Genomic DNA, 27,594 nt, shown 5'->3' with positions numbered 1-27,594 from the left:
GAAAAATTGCCGGGTGCGATGGCTCACGCTTATAATCCCCAGCACTTTGGGAGGCCAAGCTGAATGGATCACTTGAGGCCAAGAGTTTGAGACCAGCCTGGCTCATTTGGCAAAACCCTGTCTCTACTGAAAATACAAAAATTAGCCAGGGGTGGTGGTGTATGTCTGTAGTCCCAGCTACTCAGGTGGTTGAGGCAGGAGAATCGCTTGAACCCAGGAGGCGGAGGTTTCAGTGAGCCGAGATCCTACCACTGCACTCCAGCCTAGGCAACAGAGGGAGACCCGGTCTCAAAAAAGAAAAGAAAAGAAAAGAAAAAAAAGAAAAGAAAAGAAAAGAAAAAAGAAAAGAAAAGAAAAGAGAAAAATAGCAAAGCTGTTTGAGCAGAAGGATGGCAGGGGGGTAAAGGGGATCAATATACCCTAAAATTTGCAAGTAGTCTTGAATTACTTAAAGTTAGTGGTGAATGGGCAGTTACTTGGCCTTCTAAAGTTCACTAAGCACACAAATGTTATATGACGCAAATGTGTCACTGGTGCTCACATTGAGCATTATACTCCTTTGTATTCATCACAGCTCTATACAATGCAGAGACTGTACCTTTAACTATTAATGTATTCAAGAGGGAGTAGTCAATTGTCTTATTATGAATATAAGCCCACTTCCAACCACTGTTCATAGGCAACCCTGAAGGTTTCAGAACATTTTTATGTTAAAATAAGGTATTTTTTCCCAGCATCATTTAAAAAGTCTATTTAAGTATTAACTACTATGGAAGAACCTCAAGGGGCAAAAAGGCAAGCAAAGTAGCTTGTATTAGGACCATGCAGTCAGGGATTTCTTTGCAGAGTTGCTTCTACTTTTTTTTTTTTTTTTTTTTTTAAGTTCTACGGTACATGTGCACAACGTGCTGGTTTGTTACATATGTATACACGTGCCATGTTGGTGTGCTGCACCCATTAACTCGTCATTTACATTAGGTATATCTCCTAATGCTATCCCTCCCCCCTCCCCTTCTACTTCTTTTAAAATATTATACAACTATTTTTCAGCCAGGCGCCATAGCTCATGCCTGTACTCCCAGCACTTTGGGAGGCCGAGGTGGGTGGATCATGAGGTCAGCAGATGGAGACCATACTGGCTAACACGGTGAAACCCTGACTCTACTAAAAACACAAAAAATTAGCCAGGTGTGGTGGCAGGCGCCTGTAATCCCAGCTACTCGGGAGGCTGAGGCAGGAGAATGGTGTGAACCCGGGAGGCGGAGCTTGCAGAGCTGAGATTGAGCCACTGCACTCCAGCCCAGGCGACAGGGCAAGACTCCGTCTCAAAAAAAAAAAAAAAAAAAAATTATACAACTATTTTTCAAAAGAGGTACTTAGATACTGAATCTTGACATCTTAAAGGTTGTTGGTCCTTAACTTCAGACTTAAAAAAAAAAAAAAATACACCTCACTTCAAGAGAAATGAACCCAGTGAAAACAAAAGCATGTCCTGCAAATCACCAAATTCTCCATCCCTCCCCCACCCAATTATGTGTAGCTTAGAAACCTCCTTGTTCTGGATCTTCCCCTTCTCACCACACGAATCTTAACATAGTTTACTTAAAAACTTAACTGACTAAACTAGCTCTGGAGGACTCTGAATAACTTCTATTAGCTCTTCGGAGAATAGGATATTTATCTAAGACTCCAACTAAGGGAAACTCTCAGGCAAGATATTCAGAAACACTATTTCCGAAGAAAGCTTACTATTGTCAGAAATCAAGAGGGACTACATACAGTTGTGCCATGGGTACTTCCAAATACCTCAAATACTATTAAGCAATTCTCTGTCATTAGTAAACTAATAAACAGTAATATATTACAAAGTAGTAAAATAATATGACTTTCCACATGATACTTCTACTTGTGACAAATCTCTGCTATGTGTTTTATATTCTTTATCTAATTTCACCTGCAAACCAACCGAGTAAAATAGATATTTCTGCCTCCATTTTACATATGAAGAACTCAAATTCAGAAAAGCATTTCTCTTCTGTGCTTCCCTAATGCCCTAGGAATCCATCATTACCTTTGTCAGACCACATTATAATTATAATTATCTGTTTATATGTCTGTCTCCTCTCTTACCAGAACCCTCTGAGTGCAAGGACTGTTTTTCTTATTTATCTTTGTATCCCAAGAGTCTGACACAATGACTGGCACAAAGTATACAAACTATAAATAGCTGCCTAGTGAATGAATAAAGCGATTAATTTGCGCAACATTCAAAACATGGTGGAGCTGGGATTTAAAGCCATGTCTTCTAATTGCAATGCTCAAGCTCCTTGTACTACACCATACCACCTTCCAGTAAACAAGAAATTTTAGGACAAATGACCTACACCGATCCCAATGGCAAGAGTCCACATCCTTTATACTATCTTTGTGCACATAAAATGTTCCATTCTGTCTAATAAGTGACTTGTAACTACTACATGATTTAAAATCTACAGTATATCTAACTTCTTTTAATGGAAACTTCTAAGACTGGAGACATCCACAGATATCAGCAAACAGCAACACCAAAAAGAGGACATTCAACATGAGAAAGGCTATTACGATTCCATCTATTTGATATATAGCACAGACATGTACACCATAAATTCTAAACAGGGTTCATGCGCTTTGACCCAAACAAAGAATAGTCTCGTCTGCAGTCATGGATGGGTATGAAATCAGCCTTAACTAAGGGCGTCTTCTGTATGTTAGGATGACTATGGTAATAATATTCTGTTCCCTCATTCCCATTTAGAAGATTCTGTTTCTTCCTGAGAAAACAATCCAGAGGCCATTTTGACATTATGGAGCAGGATCCGTCATCAGTCAATCTGCAGCAGGGAGTGTCATCGTCTTTCCTACCACCACTGGCATCAGGGAATCTTGGTCAATTGTGACAGATCAGGTTCCAGAGAACCAGGCAGTGTGCATGATTCAAGAAGGCAGAATATTTACCCAGTTACCTGCAGCGCAGAGACCAGGGAGAGGATCTAACTTCTACTGTAAAAACTGTTTTTTAAAAATCCCAGGCCAGGCACAGTGGCTGATGCCTGTAATCCCAGCACTTTGGGAGGCCTAGTGGATCACCTGAGGTCAGGAGTTTGAGACCAGCCTGGCCAACATGGTAAAACCCCATCTCTACTAAAATACAAAAATTAGCTGGGCATGGTGGCGGGCACCTGTAATCCTAGTTACTCGGGAGGCTGAGGCATGAGAATCACTAAAAACTCGGGAGGCGGAGATTGCAGTGAGCCAAGATCGCACCACTGCACTCCAGCCTGGGAGACAAGAGCAAGACTTTGTCTTGAGGAGGAAAAAAAAAAAAAATTCCAGAATATAAAAAGGAACCTTTCTTTTTTTTTTTTTTTTTTTTTGAGACGGAATCTTGCTCTGTTGCCAGGCTGGAGTGCAGTGGCACGATCTCGGCTCACTGCAACCTCCAACTCCCAGGTTCAAGCCATTCTCTTGCCTCAGCCTCCCAAATAGCTGAGTCTACAGATGCGCACCACCACGCCCAGCTAATTTTTGTATTTTTAGTAGAGACAGGGTTTCACCATGTTGGCCAGGATGGTCTCAATCTCTTGACCTCGTGATCCGCCTGCCTCAGCCTCCCAAAGTGCTCAGATTACAGGCATGAGCCACTGCGCCTGGCCAAAAAGGAACCTTTCTTAAGGTGCGCAGGATAAGAAAGCATACACCGATGTAACCAAAATCTTTATTTCTACTGAGGAATTTGGCTAACTCTCAGGTTGCTTCTGACAGCAACAGATTTTTAAGATTTTAAAATTTTTAAAGGAATTCCTGGTAAACTGTTTTGTTAGACTCAACATTAAAAATACACACTGAGGACCAGGCACGGTGGCTCACGCCTGTAATCTCAGCACTTTGGGAGGCTAAGGTAGACAGATCACTTGAGGTCAGGAGTTCAATACCAGCCTGGCCAACGTGGTGAAACCCCGTCTCTACTAAAAATATAAAAATTAGCTGAGCGTGGTGTCGTGCGCCTGTAATCTCAGCTACTTGGGTGGCTGAGGCAGGAGAAACACTTGGACCGGGGAGGTAGAGGTTGCAGTGAGCCGATATCATGCCACTGCACTCCAGCCTGGGCAACAGAGTGAAACTCCATCCCAAAAAAAAAGAAAAAAGAAAAAAAAAAAAAAGAAAAGAAAAGGAAAAATATACACACCGAGAATCTTAATCGGAAGTATGAACTTGTATCAATCAGCTTTATGGTTACTGCCAGATACGTAAAGTGAGTAAAGGTAATGATGCAAATAGATTCGTTTATTTTATCAGACAGCTACCTTGACTTTGCATTTCTGATCAAATTAGGGCTGAAAGTTATGTATACATCATAATATAAATATAGTAATTTTTTCCAAGACTGTGTCTGTTACTTATTGGTACATAATAAAAAATGCCCTATAACTTTGGATTCAAACCCGTGTTCAAATTATATCTCTACCATTATTAGTAGTATGATTTAGAGCAAATTAAACATCCTAAGCCTCTGTTTCCCCATCTCTAATAGAAATAATAATGCATACAAAAGTACTCAAGAAATGCTAACTACTGTTATTTTTAGAAACAATGCTGAACTAATCTTAACTATAAAAATCTCTCCCTGACATAAGGACCCCCAAAACTAAAACCCCCTGCCACCTAAATCTTTTCAGCCAATGTCAACGTTGCATCAGAGAGAGGACTACCAACAGAAAGAAACCACTGAGAAAAAATATAGAGCAAAATATTCACCTCCTTATCTGCCATTATTATTCTGACTCCATCCAAGATATCTCTGCTACCTGGAGAGACTTCTCTTTCAAGGTCAAAAGTTTCAGAGGAACTTAGCTGTGTCTCTGTAATTTAAAAAAGTTAAAATCCCATTAATTTTCATTTTGTGTTTTCATAATGAAAAAAACAAACATGTCTATTTTCCCCTAAAGTTTAGGATATGACAATACTGTGGTGGCAATATATTACTAGATCTAGTTTGTTTCTTCTTAAAGCTTTACTGAGGCATAATTTACAAATAACAGAATTCATAAATTTTCAGTATACAGTTTAATATGTTTTGACAAATGTATACCATTTATATACTACCATTTATACCATGTAACCTCTACCATAATCAAGATATAAAACATTTCCAACACCCCAAAAAGTTCTCTGTACCCCTCTGCAGTCAATCTCCTACCTCTTTGGTCACTGCAATGAACTCTTTACAATGACCAGTTTACTTTATGTTCCTATAATTTTGTCTTTTCTAGAATGTCATATAAATAGAATCACATGTCTTTTGTGTCCAGCTTCTTTTACTTAGTATAATGTGTCTGAGATGGACCCATGTTGTCATGTAATATCAACAGTTCATACTTTTTGCTGCTGAGTAGCATTCCATTGTATAGATATATCACAATTTGTTTATTCATTGACCAACTGATCAACTGGCTTATTTCCACTGTAATTCTAGTTTTAAAGTATACTGATTTGACAGAAAACAAGAACCTGCCAATGTTAGTGCTGAGGTTAAAGAGATGATTAGCAAAAACAGAAACTGGGACCAGAAATAGAATATACATTCTAGACAAAGATACGCCTTTCTTTAATATATTCTTTAAGCAGCACATATCAATTCAACAAATATTTTGAACATCAAGTCCCAGGCATTATACTCGCTATCAGTAATATGAAAATGTAAGATGGGGTCCCTTGTAGTCAGTTCAGGGGCCAGAAAACTAGATACAGCTCATGGGCCAAATCCTGTCAGCTGCCTATTTTTCTAAGTAAGATTTTATTGGAACCCAGTCATGCTCATTCATCTATGTACTGTCTATGGCTGTTTTTGCACTAAAATGGCAGAACCAAATAGTCTCAATAGACTATATGGCCCACAGGGCCTAAAATATTTCCTATCTAGTCTTTATTTTTAAAAAGTTTGGCTGGGCACAGTCACCCATGCCTGCAATCCCAATGCTTTGGGAAGACGAGGTGGGAGGATCACTTGAGGTCAGTTCAAGGTTGTAATGAGATATGATCACACCACTGCATTCCAACCTGAGTTACAGAGTGAGACCCTGCCTCACCAACAAAAAAAAAAAAAAAAAGTTTGCCAACTTCTGCTGTAAACACATCACTTAATATAACAACAACAAAAAATAGTAATTATCTTTCAAAACCACCAATGTATCTGGAAAAGAAACATTACACACGAATGTTTGCGTACCTCCCAAACTTCGTATGTTGAAATCCCAACCCCTAATGTGGTAATATTAGGAAATGGGACCTTTGGAAGGTAATTAGGTCATGAGCATAGGGCCTTCCCTGAAAAGAATGGGATTAGTGCCCTTCTATAAGGGACCCCAAAGAGCTCTCTCACCCTCTTTCCACCATGTGAGGACACAACGGGAAGTTGTCTGGCTCTCACCAGACACTGATTCTGCCAACTCCTTGATCTTAGACTCTCCAGCCCCCAGAACTGTGAGAAATAAATTTATGTTGCTTATAACCCACTCATTCTAGAGTATTTTGTTACAGGAACCCAAACTAAAACCAGAAATTTATTTCAGAATGCAAATCCAGTAAGTTCTCTGTTATCTGACACTATACCTGCTGTACCTCTAACTAGCACTTTGCTTCACAAAACAATAAATGGCCAATGTCAGGCAAATAGAGCATCTGCAAGTTTCTAATGTATCTTCTGAATCATTAAGAAAGGATTAAATACATTTCTAGAATTAACTATATTTTAATAAACCACAAATTTTTTTGAAAACTGGACACACACACACACAGACACACACACACCCCACCTTATTGGAAAAAGGCTTACAGCACATAAACTTCAAAATCCTCTCTGTCAACTTTCCCTAAAGGTATTTTCAAAAAGATATTCAGTATATTTAAAAATAAGAACCATTCACTGCTTAGATTACTGCAATAATAAAAAGTCTTCAATTATGCTTTCTGGGAATGGCTGAAATGTCCAACTAAGAGGGCATTAGCTTCTTGGAAATAAGCAATGCTAGAAGCATGCAAAATGTAGGCACAAGGCTATAATCCTGCTTCTTCAACTAAGTGAGTAACACTAAAAAGATATTGTAATCTTAAATATTAGACTCTTGAACTGTCAGAAATATGAAACAAAAGTAAACAGGTAACAGACTACTACACTAAATATGTGTTTCACCCATTTGGAACAAATTTTTTCAGATAATTTATATATATAACTTCTAAATTATATATTTAAAAAGAAACCCAGGAGTTTGGCTTCATGGTGAAGTAGTTATATTTTCTTAGCAAAAGGAACATTAATGTAATGAATACCTTTTGCAATCTCATTTAGAAGTGGTTTATGTCAGCAAACAGTTGGACTTAATTAGCAGGCTAATGACAGCAAGTCATGATCATAAAAGCTATCTAACCTCAGTATGAAAGGCCTGCTTTTCCCTCTCATTAATTAGGCCTTTCAAGATCAATATATTTGTGGGTTCCTCTTGCAAGATCCCATGGTGATGTCACACGCCATCATCCTAAACAGACTGAGTGATTTCCTTCTAGGAAGTCAGTAGTCCCAGACAGAGGGGGAAAGCTTTCTTTTCACAAAGGTAGCACAGCATTCTTGAGTGCTCTTGCCAAAATCTGAGCACTCGGTAGTGTAGTCTCTTAGTGGGTATTGTTAGGCAGTAATCCAAATACATTTCAGATGAATTAAGGAGCCACTTTCAATAAAAACCAACGTAGGCTGAGCACGATGGTTCATGCTTATAATCCCCAGCACTTTAGGAAGCCAAAGCGGGAGGATTACTTGAGCTCAGGAGTTTGAGGTCAGCTTGGGAAACACACCAAGACCTCGTCTCTACTAAAAAATAATAATAATAATAATTTTTAAAATTAGGTGTGGTGGCACATGCCTGTAGTCCTAGCTACTCGGGAGGCTGAGGAGTGAGGATCATTTGAGCCAAGGAGTTCAAGGTTACAGTCAGTGAGCCATGACTGCGCCACTGCACTCCAGCCTGGGCAAAACTCCGTCTCACAAAAAAAAAAAGAAAAAAGAAAAAAGCCAACATAGTTCAATTTTTAAAATAAATAAAGACCTTTATGATAGACTGCCAGATGTTTAAAAATATTTATAGGTCTTTCCTAGATTACATGCAAACTAAGTTTGAGTCTCTGCGGGAAAAATTGAAGGAAACCAAAATAAGAAAACTATGATTATCTCTAATCCTTATAGGCTATATGAGACCTGAGGGAAAACCAGATGTGACTTATGGCAACATCTGTATACTTGCTGTTCAAAGTTAAACATCAGTAGGAAGTCCCTCAATCTCACAGGAATGAGGCTAATGATCTTTTCAGAAAAGCCAGAAAGGAAAATATAGTCTAAAACAAATTCCTTAGAAAGTAGTGGTTCATATCACAAAATAACGCTTCATATTATACAATGATTCAGGAGTTTCTTAGATGGTATGTATCTTAGTTCATTTTACATTATTTTGTATATCTAAATCTATCGATGTGCAACTTTGAATGAGCATCTCTTCTGCCTAAAAGTACATATCTTTTAATTTTTACAATTAACAAAAAGCAAACTAAAGCACTTAATGAGGTTAAGCATCTTAGGTCTAAGATTAAAAATAATGACAGAACATGCACAAAACTCAATTTCTGGACCTCCTATGCAGTAAGACCCCAACAAATGGCAATATAAAAACTAACTACTAAAAGGCTGTGAAGTCCAGGCACAGTGGCTCACATCTGTAATCCCAGCACTTTGGGAGGCCAAGGAGGGAGAATCACTTAAGCCCCAAAGTTCAAGGCTGCAGTGAGCTATGATTACACCACCGCACTCCAGGCTGGGTGACAAAATAATTTAAAACAATTTAAAATAATTTAAACAAATTAAATAACAAAAGGCTCTGAATGTACAGTTAAGTAAATGCTATTTCTGATGCTTTGCTGCCATCTCTGATGAGGCCTGTAAACAATCAAGGAGACAAAAAAGTCATGTTAATTTCAAAACTAAATTACCCCTAAGGAGAGAAAAGATTGAGAATAAAAGTCAATGGCCAATAAAAACAACTATAGGTGTATACATATACGAGTGTGGAGACATGTACATACACGTATCAATTACATATAAACCTCCAGAGAGCAGGTCTGAAGAGTCAGAGGAAAATTAATAGGCAAGAAAAGGTAGATAGGTATCAGAAATTCAGTAAAATCACAGTGGGGTACTTACCAGGACAAACAGTGATTTCTTCTGCAGAACTCTCTGGCATAAGGACTAAGCTCCTCTTACTGGTCAAAGCAGCAACACTGAAAGAGAACAAAATCCCAAATGAATTCCCAGTAAAATAAATCAGAACACAGAGCCAAAAGCAATGGTGAGTCACTCACAAAGCCACAGGTAATCACAGATACTTGCTGCCTAATACCACAAAAGCACAACAGGAAAGCAAGGAATCAGTACTGAAAACTCTAGGCCAGAAATAAGGAAAATAAATACGCTTACAAATTCAGTTCCAGTGAAATCACTGAATGAAAACAAATTCCCTTTTGGAGTTTTCACAAAGGAAGGTTGAAGGGTAAGAACTGTCTGTGAATATCACAGAAGACAAAAACTCCACTCCAATATAAGGATGTCAAAGGTGTTTTATAGCCTCCATCTCAGCCTTCTGAAGGCTAGAGATTTGTAAACTGCCAAGACACAGAGATTCTTCTGACAACATACTTTCTCCTCCTTTTGCAGTTAAATCTCCTCTTTATCTCAAGATGTTGCTTTCCATGCAACAAAAATAAAATACAATTCCAAACTGCCCTACAGCAAAAATCTGCCCACATAAATTGAATCTCTTTTCTAACAAAAACTTAATTATGAATGGCTTCCTTCATCCAACCTTCCGATTTTCCCTGACTGCTCATGGAGTGCAATCTCTTCCTGACATAGGAACACATAGCTGATCTGAGCATCTGAGCTAGCCCCCTCATGCTTCACAGGGCTTTATGATTAGTTTGATCAAGTATGCAAGAGGATGCTTAAAAACAAAAATCCTCACAACAACCAAGAATCACAGAGAAGAGAGAATAGCTACAACTGAACTCATGATAAATAACTAAATCCTGACAGAAAACCACAAGTGATTTCTCTCTAAATAAAACATCTCATAGCATTTGTTATAAACCCCAGCCAGACAGAGTTTACTCTGCATGTAACATTAGTGCTCTATTCAAAGGGTCCATCACAAAACAATTTTCTGACATTTATAAAATGGGCTAATCAATTTGAAGTCAAACCACATTGCCTGCGATTCCAACTCTCTACTGGTGACAAAGTGTATAATCATTTATTAAAACCTACATCTGCTCTGCACAAGGCTCACCACAATAAAGCAGAGAGGCCTACAGGGAGTAAAGGCCTACTCTGTTAAAACCACTTCCAAAACTGTCTTAACAGCAGGAAAATCAAACCAAAGCCATATTCTTTAGCCCTGGAAGGAATACCAAGTACTATCAACCAGAAGCCTAAGAAAGACCACCACCTTGACTACAGCAAATGGCAATTGGGCTTCAACTCTCATATGGGAGAACACAGTCATGCAGTTCAAAATTAAGCTCTTGAGAAAGTCTCAAAACTCAACTACCAGATAAAAAGGGCAAGTGGAAAGTAACTGGAAGCATGATCCAGTTAATAGTGCAGTTTATAATTAATCAACTGCTATCTATTATTAAAGTAAGAAGACTCAGAAGGTAAGCCCATCAATCAATCAGCAAGAACAATGGAGGAGGTAATGCAAACACAATCCTTTACAGGAGATAGGAGGCACAAATGGATTAAAAGTGGCACAGGACAGACAGTGAGAGTGACACAGGCCCTGTGTGGACTGAATAATATGAAGACTTCGAATAGGATGTAAGTCTCAAGAGTAAATTTAAAAGATGTATAAGGTTTAGATATACAGACAAAATAAGCATAAGCAGAGTTGGGGAAAAGAGAAAGGGGCTAAGAATAGAAGGACTATAAAGAAGTCAGTCTACAGCCTTCAAATTGTTATAGAAAACTAGTGTAATTCGTTAAGAGAATTGCAGGATGTGACCGCCTTTCAGAAATAATGTAAATGAGATTTATGCCAAGATAGCTGGCCTGGACAAAATGACCTCTAGGATCTCTTCCAGCTCTTAATATTCTGAGCTTCTATGAGAGGCACATCTGAGAACTTAGAGATAATAATAAAATTTCTCCTAGTCTTCACTTATAAAAGAGCTGAAAGTTCTCTGGCAAGCTGTCCACGTACAGTCTCACTCATGTGGTTCATCTCCCTTATGCTGGCAACCATCAGAGGAGAATTCATAGAAACATGTGATCTCTCACCTTTGTGAAGCAGGTACAGAGTTTCCCTCTTCAGAAGTTTCTTCAACAATCCTTTGGGAAGACTGCAAAGAAATACATAGTATCTTAAATATACAGGCACAGGTGAACTGGCTTCTCTTCCTGTTTTAAAAAAATTTAATTGTTCAATGTTCTCCCTCAACAATTAACAAGAAGAAAATATTTTCCATAAGCCAGTAAGTTTCACTAAAACAAGCACATCCTGTAAAGTCAGAAGACTGGTATTTAAATCAGAACTAAATCACTTACTAACTTTGTGATTGGGTAAGTGACATCTGAATCTCTTTCCTCATCTTAAAATGGGTATTAACAATTGCCTCACAGAGTGTTGTGAAAATTAAACAAGATACTGTACGCAATGCACTTCATAACATGCAAGACCTATATCAATATTAATTGATAAGTCAAATGAATTATGATTTTAGAAAAACAATCAAAAAGTTTGCATAAGGGGAAAGGAAAATATAGAGAAAAGTTCAATTTTCAAAGGAAATACTGAGTTGAGATAAACACTGCAATCTATGATCTCTGAGAAAAACCAAGCCATAACATAGGACATCAAAAGGGAAGGTTACAAAGATTCTTTTTGCTACAAATCTGCCACTATGGTTTTTATATCTGGCTACAGGATTATCTTCTCAGAAATGTAATGAATAGGGACTACATAAGGAAAGATCATTTTCATTGATTCAAAAATTATTTTCATTGATTAATGGTAGAGTTGGTGCAAATACCAACTCATTAAACATACATGCACAGAAGATCACAGAAAAAGCAGCTACTGCTGCCTTAGGCAGACTTCTGAGGAAGTGCCTGGACTGTGAGGCTTCTTCCACTAGACATAAAGCTACCAGCTGAAGTTTTCAAAGTTTCCTAATTAGATATGAATAACCTAAACAAGTTAGGCATCTCTTTATCAATCTCGCTACCATTCAGGTAAATGATGAAATACACTTAAAAATCAGGAATAGTTGAGTTTTCAGTCAAAAGGAAAGTTATACAATAATAGGGAATATAGTCATTATGAAAAATAAGACTTAACCAAATTACCAAAGGACTAAAATACAACAGCAATAAATACTTAACCTGTCTCTTCCTTTGAACCCAGGGGTGACAAAGTTTTTATTGAACTCTCAGAAAGAAAGAAAGAAAGACGAGAGAGAGAGAGAGAGAGAGAGAGAGAGAGAGAGAGAGAGAGAGGATGCTGACACCTAGTGTCCATTTAACATAATTTTATAATGACTAGCCTTGGTCTTTAGATGCAATCAAAGCACTAGTAAGTTAGTTATAAGGCATCTCCATCTCTGCCTTAGGCTAAAGCATATCTCAAACCTTCTCAGTGTAATTGTTTAAAAAAATTATTGTGCTTTGGCCAGGCGCGATGGCTCACGCCTGTAATCCCAGCACTTTGGGAGGCCGAGGCAGGCGGATCACCTGAGGTCGGGAGTTCAAGACCAGCCTGACCAACATGGAGAAACCCTATCTCTACTAAAAATACAAAATTAGCCAGGCATGGTGGCTCACGCCTCTAATCCCAGCTACTCGGGAGGCTGCGACAGCAGAATCGCTTGAACCCAGAAGGTAGAGGTTGCAGTGAGCCGAGATCGCGCTATTACACTCCAGCCTGGGCGACAAGAGTGAAACTCTGTCTCAAACAAACAAAATCATTGTGCTTCTATTCAGTGCCAGGCCTGTGCTAATCACTTTACATTCCTTATCTCCTTTAATTCTCACAAGCAACTTAAGAAGCAAAAACCATTAAATTATTTTAAAAATAAGTGAAACTTCAAGAGGTTAATTTGCCCCAAATCATATAGTTGGTCAAAATCGTAGAGCTGAGACTTGCCTGACTCTAAAATCCACACGCTAAAAACTACTATTATATTGCTTACTCAGATGATCCTCTTCCTAATCATTTCAATGTAGAATCCCAAGAACGTCTTCATTTCAATACATTGTTTTAATTTAGAAATTTATACCTCAATGGCAGTAATCTGAACATAAAGTGAGGTTCTTCCAGAATATGAACATAGGATAGCAAAATAAGCAAATAAAATTTAGACTACCCAAATGTAATCAAGGTAAACAGGAAAGCACGGCAGAAATAAAAATTTAAGGAAGCTATGGCCTAATCAAGACATCTTCTTCCTGGAGAAATAATATGTTAATAAGGAAGGGATGACTTGCATTGAATCTTTTTTTTTTGAGACGGAGTCTCACTCTGTCGCCCAGGCTGGAGTGCAGTGGCGCAATCTCGGCTCACTGCAAGCTCCGCCTCCCGGGTTCACGCCATTCTCCTGCCTCAGCCTCTCCGAGTAGCTGGGACTACAGGCGCCCGCCACCACGCCCGGCTAATTTTTTGTATTTTTAGTAGAGACGGGGTTTCATCGTGGTCTCGATCTCCTGACCTCGTGATCCGCCCGCCTCGGCCTCCCAAAGTGCTGGGATTACAAGAGTGAGCCACCGCACCCGGCCGCATTGAATCTTAAAAAAAAAAATTCAAAGAATTATTATCAAAGGGAATTTCTAATACTTAAAAGTGAAAATGGGGCTGGGCACAGTGGCTCATGTCTGTAACCCCAGAACTTTGGGAGGCCAAGATGGGCGGATGCCTTGAGGCCAGGAGTTCGAGACCAGACTGGCCAACGTGGTGAAACCCCATCTCTACAAAAAATACAAAAATTAGCCAGGCGTGGTGGTGCGTGCCTGTGACCCCAGCTACTCGGGAGGCTAAGGCAGGAGAATCACTTGAACCCGGGAGGTGGAGGTTGCAGTGAGCCGAGATCGTGTCACTGCACTCCAGCCTGGGTGACAGAGTGAAACTCCATCTTTAAAAAAAAGAAAAAAAAAATTGAAAATGAATAGATAAATCATGTGGTCATCATAGAAATGTCCTCTATTGTGTGACAGTGGTAGTTTATTAGGTTTTTCCACAGACTAGTTGATCCATCCCTTAAAAATTCCATTTTCTGATTATTTCAACCCTCCAGACACTGTCATTCTAGAAGACAGTAGATACAGGTCTGAGTATTCTGGTCACTGAAAATGTCTCTATTCCATAATAAATTAATAAATTGTCATTTTGTATATATATATCAGCGTGAAGTTTGGCAAATCAGTCAGTTCTCACAACCCCACGCAATCTGGTCATTTCTGATAAAAAAAAAAATTGCAACATCTGGACTGAAAAATTAAGAATCAGATTCTGAAAAGTAGTAACCACATTAACATACTACCCCTTCCAACTCCTTGCCATAATGCTCTCAAGGTGATCTACGGGCCTTCATTAGCAACTTTATCTTGTCTCAGTGATGCCAAAAACCAGTTATCATCTGATTCTAAAGCTTTAATAACCTTACTACAGACTAAGTTATGTGCCCCATAGTGAATGTTTTTCTGAGTCTCTATTTTTGAGACTCTCTTGCTATCTCTACCAACCAAGAAGTCTCAAATACAGGCAGCTCCACCAAAGCTGTGTTCAATAGAGAATGTTTAACAAACGAATTCTTTCTACCCACATTTCCTGAAAGCAAAAGATTGAGAGGTAAAATTACAATCATAGGACTTTCATTATTTGCCTACAAAATTAGTTGAAGTTTGTTTTTTAAAGGTACAACTATTTGTTGGCAAGGCTGCAGTGAACTAGATATTCTCATACATTGCCAAATGGAGAGAATACAAATTTTAAGCCTTTCTGACGAGCAATTTGGCAATAAATATCAAGTCTTTATATTCATAACTCTTTAACCCATCATTTTTATGGCTCATGACTAAGTACACTGATCAGGAATAAAGAAAAGTTTCATATAGAAAGATATGACAACTGAAATATCCAGCAATAGAAAAATGTTTAAAATATTATGGTAAATTCACAAACTGGAATATAATATAGCCATTAAAAGTGAAATATATAATTTAACATGAGAAAATGTTTACATGTTAAAGATATAAAAATAATATGATCTGAACCATACAAAAAATAGGTAATATTCTTTAAACTTTCCAGCATTTTTTAACATCTCCAAGTGATTTCTAAAATTAAAGTTAATGTCTATATCTTACTAGGTTGTCTGCCTTGTCTGCTTTCACTGAGGACTGTTCCTCACCCCTCCCATTCCCATTAGCAGTGGGCTCACAGCCAATTTGACAAGTAACCTCTGTCAAACCACAGCTGACTGGGCTACCGACACCAAATGGGATATAAATCCTTTCCCTGAAAATTTAAAATTGGAATTGGGAGAGATTAAGTCTCCTGTAACCCATAATAAGTTTGAGAGCTATAGGATCAGTGTCTTCAACCTACACCTGAAAAACAAAAGCAAAGAATGCCAAGTCTGCAGGGAGAAGAATGAAGCAGACACAATATAACCATGAGATACAGAAAAATCAGATGCCCAGTACCTTCTTTGGGCCTGGTTATAGTTCTATTTTAAAACTTCTGAGGCCGGGCGCGGTGGCTCATCACGCCTGTAATCCCAGCACTTTGGGAGGCCAAGGCTGGCGGATCACGAGGTCAGGAGATCGAGACCATCCTGGCTAACACGGTGAAACCCCGTCTCCATTAAAAATACATAAAAAATTAGCCGGGCGTGATGGTGGGCACCTGTAGTCCCAGCTACTCGGGAGGCTGAGGCAGGAGAATGGCGTGAACCCAAGAGGTGGAGCTTGCAGTGAGCCAAGACTACGCCACTGTACTCCAGCCTGCGCAAGAGTGAGATGCCATCTCAAAAAAAAAAAAAAAAAAAAAAAACTTTTGAGATACCTCGTTTCCTTATAAAGTCCTCTTTTAATTTTTTTATTTTTATGTATTTATTTATTTATTTTAGTAGAGACAAGGTCTCACTATGTTGCCTAGGTTGGTCTCAAACTCCCAGGCTCAAATGAATTCTCCTGCCTCAGCTTCCCAAAATGCTGGGCTTATAGGCATTAGCCATTGTGCCTAGCCAAGTCCTCTTTTTAATTAAGCTAGCTTAATTCAGTTTACTGTAGCAAATAGTACCAACTGATAATACTACCTGTAGTATTTGGTGGCCTGGTCATGAAGTTAAGAGTCAAAGAACTTCAATCTAATTTTTTTTATTATTATTATACAAGAACTTCAATCTAATTAAGACCATCCACTAGATTTTGACTTCTTCCAGGCTGCTGCAAAGGCAGTACTTTCAAACTTGACACAACACAGAACTTGACACAAGTCTATGATCTAGAGCTCTGGCCCCCGGGATCTTTCAAGCTATGATTTATTGAATTACAATAAATCATTAAGTGTCACTCTTTGGAGTTAATGTATTATTTTAAGAAGCAGCATCTCTGAATTGGAAAGAACAAACTAAACATTTATCATAAGCATCATGTAACTTTCCTTTGGAAAAGAAACCAGTCACTAAAATAACTATTTCTTAAAAATGCCTTCTTTGCTGATATACCTTCAGAAAAAAAAAATTTCTTTAAATAAAAATGCCTTCTCTTCCCAGACAACAATCTTTCCAGAATGTGAATGAAGTTGGTTACTAGGAAATAATGATTCCTAGAGGCATCTCCCCAGTGAATGACCTTTGATCCCTTAGAGAGAATTACCAGTTGTTCAGTGCCTATGCTAAGCATTGCAGTAGACGTTTTACACAAATTCACTTTAATCATTAAAATAACTGTTGAAAGGAATTGTTATTCCCACTGTATAGACGTAAAACTGGGATTCAAAGAGGTTAAGTGACTTGCTCAAAAACACACAAATTACTTAAACACAAAAATCAGAACTCAACTCCAAATCCATGTTCTCTATTCTATGAAGCTCCTCAAAGTTACCATTTCTTGAACCTTTATCATAACACAAGAAAGATAGAATAACGTAATAGTAAAACAAAACCAAAAGTCAAAGTCTGGTAACAGAAATAGCAAGAAAAAACAGTATAGTCATAAAACAGAATACTCTTTAAAATTACAATTTATATATAAAGAGTTTATATTATTGCTTTTATAATATTCAAAGGGAAAAAGAAGATATAAACTTTCATATACAATATAATCTAGCTACGTCAGAAAAAGCAAACTAAATGTACCAAAATGAAGATTGGTTTCAATAAATTATTCAAAACCACTACAAGCAAAATAATAAATATACACCATTATGTAGTGGGAAAAAACAACCGGGAAACTATCCATACTTCATACCACAAAGGACTACTTTCTCTACTATATAAAAGGTATCCACAATACCTAATGCTAAATGACAAGTTAGTGGGTGCAGCAAACCAACATGGCACATGGATACATATGTAACAAACCTGCACATTGTGCACATGTACCCTAAAGCCTAAAGTATAATAATAAAAATTTAAAAAAAAAAGGTATCCACAAACCAACAGATTATCAAAAGAAAAAAATGATGAGATCTAACAGACAGAAAAGGAAATACAAATGGGTCTTAGACATGTGAGAAAAAAGTTCAGCCTCACAAATAGTAAGAGATATGCAAATTAAGACTACACTGAGACGCCATTTTTCATCTCTCAGACTGGCAAAGATCAAGAAGTCTGACAATACTGCATTACTGTGGGTATGCAGAAACTAGTATTCATACACTGCCCAGTGAGAATGTAAATGTATATGATCTCTATGGAGGGCAATTTGGCAACAGCTAATGAAATTATAAATACATTTTTTGGTCCGCCAATTACAGCTACAGAAAATTATCATATAATACAAATATCTTCCACGTGGATGAAATGTCTTCTGGACATTTTACTATCTGTAATAGTAAACTCTGACTAATCCACACATGGTATTTTTCACACCCAAAAAAAAAAAAAAAACAGATGAAGAAATTCTTTATATACTGTTATGTAATGATCTCATTAGGATATTAAACGAGAAAAGTAGAAAATAATGTGTAAATCATTTGTGTAAAAGAAGGCAGGGAAAAGAAAATGTATTCTGCTTGTACCAGATAAAGTATCTTGGAAGGATACGCTAGAACTAGTAACACAAATTGAGTCCAGAGAGGGGAACTGGCTGGCTGGGTGATAGGGAGAAAAGTTAAGACTTTTTACTTATATATTTTTGAATTTTGAGCCGTGTGAATATTGTTACCTATTCAAAAATTTAACCTTTTAGAAATAATAAAAATTTTTAGACCAGGCGTGTTGGCTCATGCCTATATTGCCAACACTTTAGGAGACCAAGGTAGGTGGATGGCTTGAGTACAGGAGTTCGAGACCAGCCTGGGCAACAAGGTGAAACTCAACCTCTACAAAAAATACAAAAATTAGCTTGGCGTGGTAGCGTGCACCTATGGTCCCAGCTATTGCGAGGGGCTGAGGTTGGGGGATCGCTTGATCCCAGAGGTGGAGGCTGCAGGGACCCAAGACGGCATCAGTGCACTCTAGCCTGGGTGACAGAGCGAGACCTTGCCTTTAAAAAAAAAAAAATTTTTTTTAACAAAAAATAAATTATGGTTTATCTATGGTAGAATACATCATCCATTAAGAAATAATCTAAGATAAACTATAAAGTAGGGAGAGGAACAAAACTTAAAACACAAGAGTCTTCATTTTGTTCAAAAAATTTTTTCATGTATTTTTGTATGCACAGAAATGATGATTGGCCAGGTGTGGTGGCTCACGCCTGTAATCCCAACACTTTGGGAGGCCGAGGCGTGCAGATCACAAGGTCAGGAGTTCAAGACCAGCCTAGCCAACATGGTAAAACCCCGTCTCTACTAAAAATACAAAAATTAGCAGGGTGTAATGGCAGGCACCCGTAATCCCAGCTACTTGGGAGGCTGAGGCAGGAGAACTGCTTGAACCCGGGAGATGGAGGTTGCAGTGAGCCGAAGATCACGCCACTGCACTCCAGCCTGAGCCACAGAGCGAGACTCCAACTCAAAGAAAAAAAAAAAAAGGTAGTTTTTTTCTTCTTTATACTCTCCTGTACTTTCCTAATTTTCTATAGTGAACATGTATTACTTTAATAATCAAGGAGGGGAAGACCACAAAAGTAACAGGCAGCTAAAATAATCCTTGTTTTAATCTGTGAATAAATCATCCTTAATTACAGCATCACTGACCCTTACCTGACCATGACTGGTTGTTGGTTCTTCCTCCAACAAAAGTTTCTCTTTCAAGCTTTTAATTGAGCTTTCCTGGAAATCCTTGGTTTTTGAGTGCCAGTCAGATGCCCTAGACTCCTGCCTCTCCTCTTTGTCTTCATCTCCCATATCTTCTGAGATGCATTCATTTTTTTCACTAGCCTGCTCTCCTTGGCCACATTCATTCTGGATCAGAGAAGGAGGTCTAGGTAACACTGGTTCCCCAAAACCTTTTTTTTTTAGGAGCTGCCTCTGAGCCATTTTCAGGCTCTTTTGATAAACCTCCAACTGGCAGAGAATGACCTTGGTATACTGGTTAGGGTCTACTCCATCAGGGCAGAATGGAATACCCCAGAAGTAGTTCACAGTGCCCCCAGTGTCCTGGAGACCTTTGGCATCTGCTAGGGTAGGTAGACAGTGCCTAGATGTGTCCCCGCTACCCTGGGCAGCTTTGAGAAAAGCAGAACCCCTCCCAGTACTTTCCTGTGGCTTCCCACACTGTGTGTGCTCAGCCAAGTGGCCAGTACATCTGTCAAAAGATTTAACGTTCACATTCTCAAACACTGGCTGGCTTGACTGGTCCCAGCTTCCTGAGCTGCCAGAGACCGGCTCCTCTTCAGTTTTTTCAGTGTGGTCCCAAGGCTCCTCTCTTTCCTCAGCCTCGTTTCCCTGACTGATATGTGAGCCTTTAAACAGTGATGGAGGTACCAGCTGCCATATGCCTGTAGGTATTTGAGAAAAAGTAGGGCTAAGGACAAACTTTTTTATTAAGAGAGCTTGGTAAGCTATCACTTATCAAGAATTACATAATATGGGTAAGAAAGGCTCTTCTTTGGGTTTAACCAAATGTTGGTTTTTCCTTGGAGATAAAAGTATGCCGGATATTCTTATGATCTCAACTACTTCCTGATTTAACTTCTTTATTATCACCAAAAGGATCTGGGGTATTTCTGTATATCTACTCTCAGCATGAGATCCCTGTGGTACAGTTATACTTGATGAATGGAAGGAGTCAGAACAGGGAGACATGCCTTCAGTGAGCCCAGAGTCTGTGGTTTTCTCTTGGTGGGACTGGGAAGACGGTCCAGTGGCCAGAGGTCGAGATCTGGTAGCAGAAGCATCAGAAGGCCGGCAACTCTGAAACAAGTGATCCCATACCAGACCAGGTTTATTATTAAAATAACTATATATGAAGGGTCACAGGAAGGCCAAAATGGGAGGCCACCGTTCGTAAGAGTTTCTCTTTCTAAAATGTAAATGGCTCAATTTAATTTCACAGCATATACTGAATGTCTATGTGCAAAGTTGTACTAGATCACTATACTAAACCCTTTTTTAAAATAGGGAGGCAAATGGCATAAAAAGATGGTCCAGGACCTGCCATTGGCAAGTATCCTTCACATTTAAAATCATTTCAGGCTGGGCGAGGTGGCTAATGCTTGTAATCCCAGCACTTTGGGAGGCCGAGGCAGGCGGATCACCTGAGGTCAGGAGTTCCAGACCAGCCTGGCCAACATGGTGAAACCCTGTCTCTATTGAAAATACAAAAAATTAGCTGGGTGTGGTGGTGGGCACTTATAATCCCAGCTACTTGGGAGGCTAAGGCAGGAGAACTGCTTGAACCCAGGAGGCGGAGGCTGCAGTGAGCCGAGATTGTGCCACTGCACTCCAGCCGGGGCAACAGAGTGAGACTCTATCTCCAAAAAAAAATTCAGTTGTGCATATTCAAATGACAATTTAACTTTATTTGATTATTTTTTAACAAATGCCCATTCTTTCTTCCCATAACCCACCTCTAGTTCTCATTCCTTTTGCTCTCCCACAAAACTAGAGAAGTTAGCATCTTATCTTGCTGCCTTTTGGGTTCTTGGTATTCAGTAAGTCTTTTCAGAAGCTGTCAACTTATGATAATTCTTTCAACCACGAACTGAAAAATCCATGGGGTGGAAGAAAACTCTTTCATACAGAATTAACAAAATACTTCAAATTGGGTTAACCAACAATTCAACACAGACTTTAAAAAATTACTATGGGAATTTTTGTTAGGTGAAAACCCTATAAATGACTACAGCTAGTTCCTAATGCAACTGCAACACCACAGAAGTCAAAAATATTGCGGATCAATCTCCACAAACTTTTGCAACATGGCGTATTTACATTCAGGCTTTCAGCAATGGCTTTCCTCAAGAGCTCCTCTTCTTCCTCCTCCTGGCTGTTCACCTCCCTAGCTTCCTGCTCACTCATTTTGAGAGCCAGAGCAAACTGTTCTTCTTCTGTCATCTCTGTAAAAGGACAGGGAAAAGAGAGGGAGGGACACCACAAACACTGAATAAGCATGGAGGCAAGAAAGAGAATTATTAAACTTTTCAACTGAAGACACTACCAGACCACTTAGTACAATTTTATAATCTTGTAAATGAGGAAAACCCCAAAAGGTAAGGCGTTGGCCAAGATAATTAGCAGCAGTTACAACAAGAATCCTGGGTTAACTAGGCTGTAAGCTCCCATGAAGGCAGAGTTTTTACCTACACTGTTCACTGTTATACCTCCAGCACATAAAAAAGTGCAGGGCACATGGTACGTAATAAATATTTGCTAAATGAATAAACAGAGGAATTAATGCCCACTCTAGAGCTTTTTGCTAAATACCACAATGCTTTATGCTCAACATTTAGCCAGAATAATTTTACTCTTCAGAATCCTTTGATTTACCCAGTAGAAAAGAACATCCCTAGAGACAAGAATGTGGTCTCCAGACACCATTTTCCATTTAAAAGGAAGCAGGGTACACTGAAGAAATGGCTGGTCCCAAGTCCAAAGCATAAAATGAACAAGATGAGCTAGAATATTTGTCACAGATGTAAGCAAGGAATCTATTAGACACTACTAGAGTCATATCGAAAGAACTTAGGAGCCAATTAAATAAAGTCCAAAAATGGAACCGGAGCATCAATAAAGATAATGAATGCAATGCATTAAATCACATCAAATATATTTAAATCTGTAAGTTCAGGCCAGGTGTGGTGGCTCACGCCTGTAATCCCACCACTGTGGGATGCCAAGGTGGGAGGATCATGCAAGGTCGGGAATTCGAGACCATAACGGACAACATGGTAAAACCCTGTCTCTACTAAAAATACAAAAATTAGCCAGGCATGGTGGTGGGCGCCTGTAGTCCCAGCTACTTGGGAAGCTGAAGAAGAGGAATCACTTGAACCCGGGAGGTGGAGGTTGCAGTGAGCTGAAACCATGCCATTGCACTCCACTCTAGGTGACAAAAGCAAGACTCCATCTCAAAAACAAACAAAAACAAAAACAACTGTAAGTTCATACTAATATTTTTTTAAAAATACATAGACTAATCAGTCACTGTTGAAGAATGTCAGTGAATCAACTATTTGAAAACTGATAAATAAAATAATAGAATTGCTTTTACCCTACTTTTTCTACACAAGCTATACTACTGGGTAACCAAGCAGATTAAAAGCTCCTCTTTATAGAATTATTACAGGCCAGGCGCGGTGGCTCATGCCTGTAATCCCAGCACTTTGGGAGGCCAAGGCGGCCGGATCACGAGGTCAGGAGATCGAGACCATCCTGGCTAACACGGTGAAACCCCGTCTCTACTAAAAATACAAAAAAGTAGCCGGGCGTGATGGCAGGCGCCTGTAGTCCCAGCTACTCGGGAGGCTGAGGCAGGAGAATGGCATGAACCTGGGAGGCAGAGCTTGCAGTGAGCCGAGGTCGTGCCACTGCACTCCAGCCTGGGCGACAGAGCAAGACTCCATCTTAAAAAAAAAAAAAAAAAAAAAAAAACCTATAGAATTATTACAGCTAAAAAACGTAAAAGAAATGACAGAATTAGAATATGACCATTTTGGATAATGTTTATGGAGGGGGATTTGGTAATGTCTAACAAACTACATAAAGTTACCCTTTAACCTAGCAGTCTCACTTCTAGCAACTTACCCTAAAGATACACTTCCAATTAAAAGGAGTATATATGCACATTTTTCATTGCTGCAATGTTCAAATTTGCCAAACACTGGAATCTATTTAATAACCACAAACTGTGGTACACACACATACAGATATAAAAAAGAACAAGGAATATATCTATGGACTGGGAATAATGTGATTTCAAGGATATGTTATTAAGTAAAAAATAAAGTACAAAAGAATTTATGGATAATATGCTACCTTTCACATAAGAAAGGAGAAATAAGAAAATGTACATACACCTATTTATTTGTACAGTGTCACATAAGAAAGATAAAACAGAAATAGGCCGGGCACGGTGGCTCACGCCTGTAATCTCAGCACTTTGGGAGATCGAAGCACACACATCACCTGAGGTCAGGAGTTCGAGACCAGCCTGGACAACATGGCGAAAGCCTGTCTCTGCTAAAAATACAAAAATTAGCTGGGCATGGTGGCAAGCGCTTGTAGCCTCAGCTACTCTGGGGACTGAGACAGGAGAATCCCTTGAACCCAGGAGGCAAGCCAAGATCACGTCACTGTACTCCAGCCTGAGTGACAGAGAGATTCTCTGGTCTCACAAAAAAAAAAAGAAAAGAAAGGAAGATAAAGCAGAAACTAATGCAAACGATTACCTACCAGTGGTTGAGAACACAGTGAAAGGGTAAGGGAGGAAATGACACTCCTTTGACTATACCTTTTTGTATAACTTTGACTTACAGAATCACATAAATCTTAAACATTTTTTAATAATATGAAATCAACAAGCACAGGGGATCACTAAAATTGAATCCAAACATAAAAAATGCACCCAACTGAATCTGAAATGACCTTAATGAAAATGAAAACATATCAGAGTCTGTAGGATGCAACAAAAGCCACATTCACAGGGAAATTTATAGTTTTCCATGCTCGTAATACAAGGCAAAATTTTAAAATCAGTAATCCGAGTTTCCCACCTTAAAATGCGAGAATATAAACAGTAAAATTAACCCAAGTAAGCTTTAAAGAACAGAAAGAAATCAATAAAATGAAAGATGGGCATACAATAGAGAAGAAATTAAACAAAAAAACAATTCTGGCCGGGCGCAGTGGCTCACGCCTGTAATCGCAGCACTTTGGGAGGCCGAGGCGGGCGGATCACGAGGTGAGGAGATCGAGATCATCCTGGCTAACACGGTGAAACCCCGTCTCTACTAAAAATTACAAAAAATCAGCTGGGCGTGGTGGTGAGCGCCTATAGTCCCAGCTACTTGCAAGGCTGAGGCAAGAGAACGGCGTGAATCCTGGAGGCGGAGCTTGCAGTGAGCAGAGATGCGCCACTGCACTCCAGCCTAGGCAACAGAGCGAGACTCCATCTCAAAAAAAAAAAAAAAAAAATCAATTCTACGAAAAGGTCAATAAAATGCATAAATCTCAGCCAGGAGCGGTGACTCATGCCTGTAATCCCAGCACTTTGGGAGGCCAACCCAGGCAGATCATCTGAGGTCAGGAGTTTGAAACCAGCCTGGCCAACGTGGTGAAACGTCGTCTGTACTAAAAATACAAAAATTAGCTGGGCGTGGTGGCAGGCACCTGTAATCCCAGCTACTCGGGAGGTTAAGGTAGGAGAATCGCTTGAATCCGGGAGGCGGAGGTTGCAGTGAGCCAAGATCAGCAACTGCACTCCAACCTGGGCGACAGACAAGACTCCATCTCAAAAAATTAAAAAATTAAAATGCATAAACCTCTTAACTGCTCAAGAACAAAAACACACCAATTAACAATACCGGGAATAAAAGAGGAAACAAGATTATAAATTCTACAGTCATTAAAAGAATAAATAAGGGAATACTATGAACGATTTTATACCAGTAAGTCTGGCAACTTTTTTTTTTGAAATGGTGTCTCTCTCTGTCGCCCAGGCTGGAGTGCAGTGGCGTGATCTAGGCTCACTGCAACCTCCGCCTCCCAGGTTCAAGCGATACTCCTACCTCAGCCTCCCAAGTAGCTAGGATTATAGGTGCCTGCCACCAGGCCTGGATAATTTTTGTATTTTTAGTAGAGACGGGGTTTCACCATGTTGGCCAGGCTGGTGTCAAACTTCTAACCTCAGGTGATCCACCCGCCTCGGCCTCCCAAAGTGCTGGGATCACAGGCATGAGCCACCACGCACAGCCAAGTCTGGCAACTTCTATCATGCATTCTCAACAAGAGAGATACCATCCCCAAGTGGACAAAAATTGGTTCTTGGAGGCAAAAAAAAAAAAAAAAAAATCTTTTTACATATAAAAACAGACACACAATCAGTACATAAACAGAATACATAGCATATCTGTGGTATTAAAATATCATGGGGATGGCAGTGGTTAGAGGGAAAAATAGTCTAAAAAGGCACCTGAGGAGAATAACAATGAAAAACAGGGCCAGGTACAGTGGCTCATGCCTATAATTGCTCAAGTCCAGGTGGTCGAGGCTGCAGTGAGCCAAGATCACACCAATGCATTCCAGCATAAGTGACAAAGTGAGACTCTGTCTCAAAAAAAATAAATAAAATAAAATAAATTTTAAAAAATAGCTGGGTGTAGTGATGCACAACTATAGTCCCAGCTACTCAGGAGGCAGAGGTGGGAGGATCACTTGAGCCCAGCAGTTCGAGACTAGCCTGGGCAACATAGTGAGATCTTGTCTCTACAAATAATAAAAAACTAGCTGGATGTGGTGGCATACACCTGTGGTCCTAGCTACTTGGGAGGCTGAGATGGGAGGATCACTTGAGCCCAGGAGGCAGAGGTTGTAGTGAGCCACTGCATTCCAACCTGGGCAATAGAGGGAGACCCTGTCTCAAAAAGAAAGAAAAAAAAATTAGCTGGGTATGGTGATGCATGCCTGTTAGTCCCAGCTACTCAGGAGGCTAAGGCTGGAGGATCACTTGAGCCTAGGAGGTTGAGGCTATAGTGCTGCACTCACACCACTATATTCCAGCCTGGGCGACAGAGTGGGACCCTGCCTCAAAAAACAGTAGTAATAAACAAATAATAAAATTAAATTTATATAGAAATGCAAAGGACCCAAATTAATCAAAACAATTTTTAAAATAAAGTTGGAAGAATTATACTACCTGATTTTAAGACATTATAAAGCTACAGTAATCAAGACAGTGTGGTATGGCATAATGACAAACATAAATAAATGGAAAAGAACAGAAAATTCAGAAATAGACCCATGCATTGATTTTCAACACAAGGAAAGGACAGTCTTTTCAGCAAATGGTACAAGAATGATTGGATATCCATATGGAAAAAAAATGAGCCTTAACTCTTACCTTGCACCATACACAAAAACTCAAAATAGATCAGAAATCTAAACGCTAAAGCTAAAACTATAAAATTTCCAGAAGAAAATAGGTGGAAATCTTCATAACCTTAGCATAGCCAAAGATTTCTTAGGACATAGAAAGAAAAAAACCATAAAAGAGAAAAAAATGGACCACATCAAAGTTTAAAACTTCTGTTCTGGCCAGGTGTGGTGGTTCATGCCTATAATCCCAGCACTTTGGAAGGCTGAGGCGGGTGGATCACTTGAGGTCAGGAGCTGGAGACTAGCCTGGCAAACATTAGCAGAGCATAGTGGCATGTGCCTGTAGGCCCAGCTACTCAGGAAGCTGAGGTGGGAGAATCGCTATGAACCCGGGAGGCAGAGGTTGCAGTGAGCCAACATCACGCCAGTGCACTCAGCCTGGGCGACAGAGCATGATGCTCCGTCTCAAAAAAAAATAAAAAGGAATCATAAAAACAGATTTTGCTGCTCTGTAAGATTCAGAATGGGGGCTAACTGGTGGCTGGCACCTGTAATCCCAACACTGGGAGACTCAAGCTGGAGGACTGCTTGAGGCCAGGAGTTTGAGATGAGCCTGGACAACACAGCAGGACCCTGTGTTTAAAAAAAAAAAATTAAAATTAGCCAGGCGTCGTGGGGCATAGTTGGGAAGCTGAGGCAGGAGAATCACTTGAGCCAATGAGTTGAAGTCTGCAGTGAGCTATGATCATACCATATCCCTACACTCAAGCCTGGGTGACAGAGTGAGATCCTGTCTGTAAAAAAATAATAAATGTAAAAAAAT

The 27,594-nt window shown here is 39.4% G+C and overlaps 1 protein-coding gene across 5 annotated transcripts in view; it reads right to left on the bottom strand.

The window, feature by feature from the left end:
• UIMC1 (ubiquitin interaction motif containing 1) overlaps positions 1-27,594 on the bottom strand; it is a 103,586-nt gene that overhangs the window by 48,233 nt on the left and 27,759 nt on the right. For 4 of the 5 annotated variants that reach the window (XM_030808465.1, XM_030808466.1, XM_030808468.1 and 1 more), the window contains 4 exons: positions 21,672-21,796; positions 11,411-11,472; positions 9,281-9,357; positions 4,795-4,898 (listed from right to left, as the gene is read on the bottom strand). In XM_030808465.1, coding sequence (XP_030664325.1) covers positions 4,795-4,898; positions 9,281-9,357; positions 11,411-11,472; positions 21,672-21,796 — 368 coding nt within the window. Of the gene's footprint in view, positions 1-4,794; positions 4,899-9,280; positions 9,358-11,410; positions 11,473-19,499; positions 20,237-20,545; positions 20,652-21,671; positions 21,797-27,594 lie in introns of all 5 variants that reach the window. The other variant, XM_030808469.1, reaches the window with a different exon arrangement.

Source organism: Nomascus leucogenys, unplaced genomic scaffold (genome assembly GCF_006542625.1).
Source record: "Nomascus leucogenys isolate Asia unplaced genomic scaffold, Asia_NLE_v1 Super-Scaffold_3019, whole genome shotgun sequence".
Lineage (NCBI taxonomy): Eukaryota > Metazoa > Chordata > Mammalia > Primates > Hylobatidae > Nomascus > Nomascus leucogenys.
Note: the sequence above shows the minus strand (reverse complement) of the source record. Positions and strands in the feature narration are given on the sequence as shown.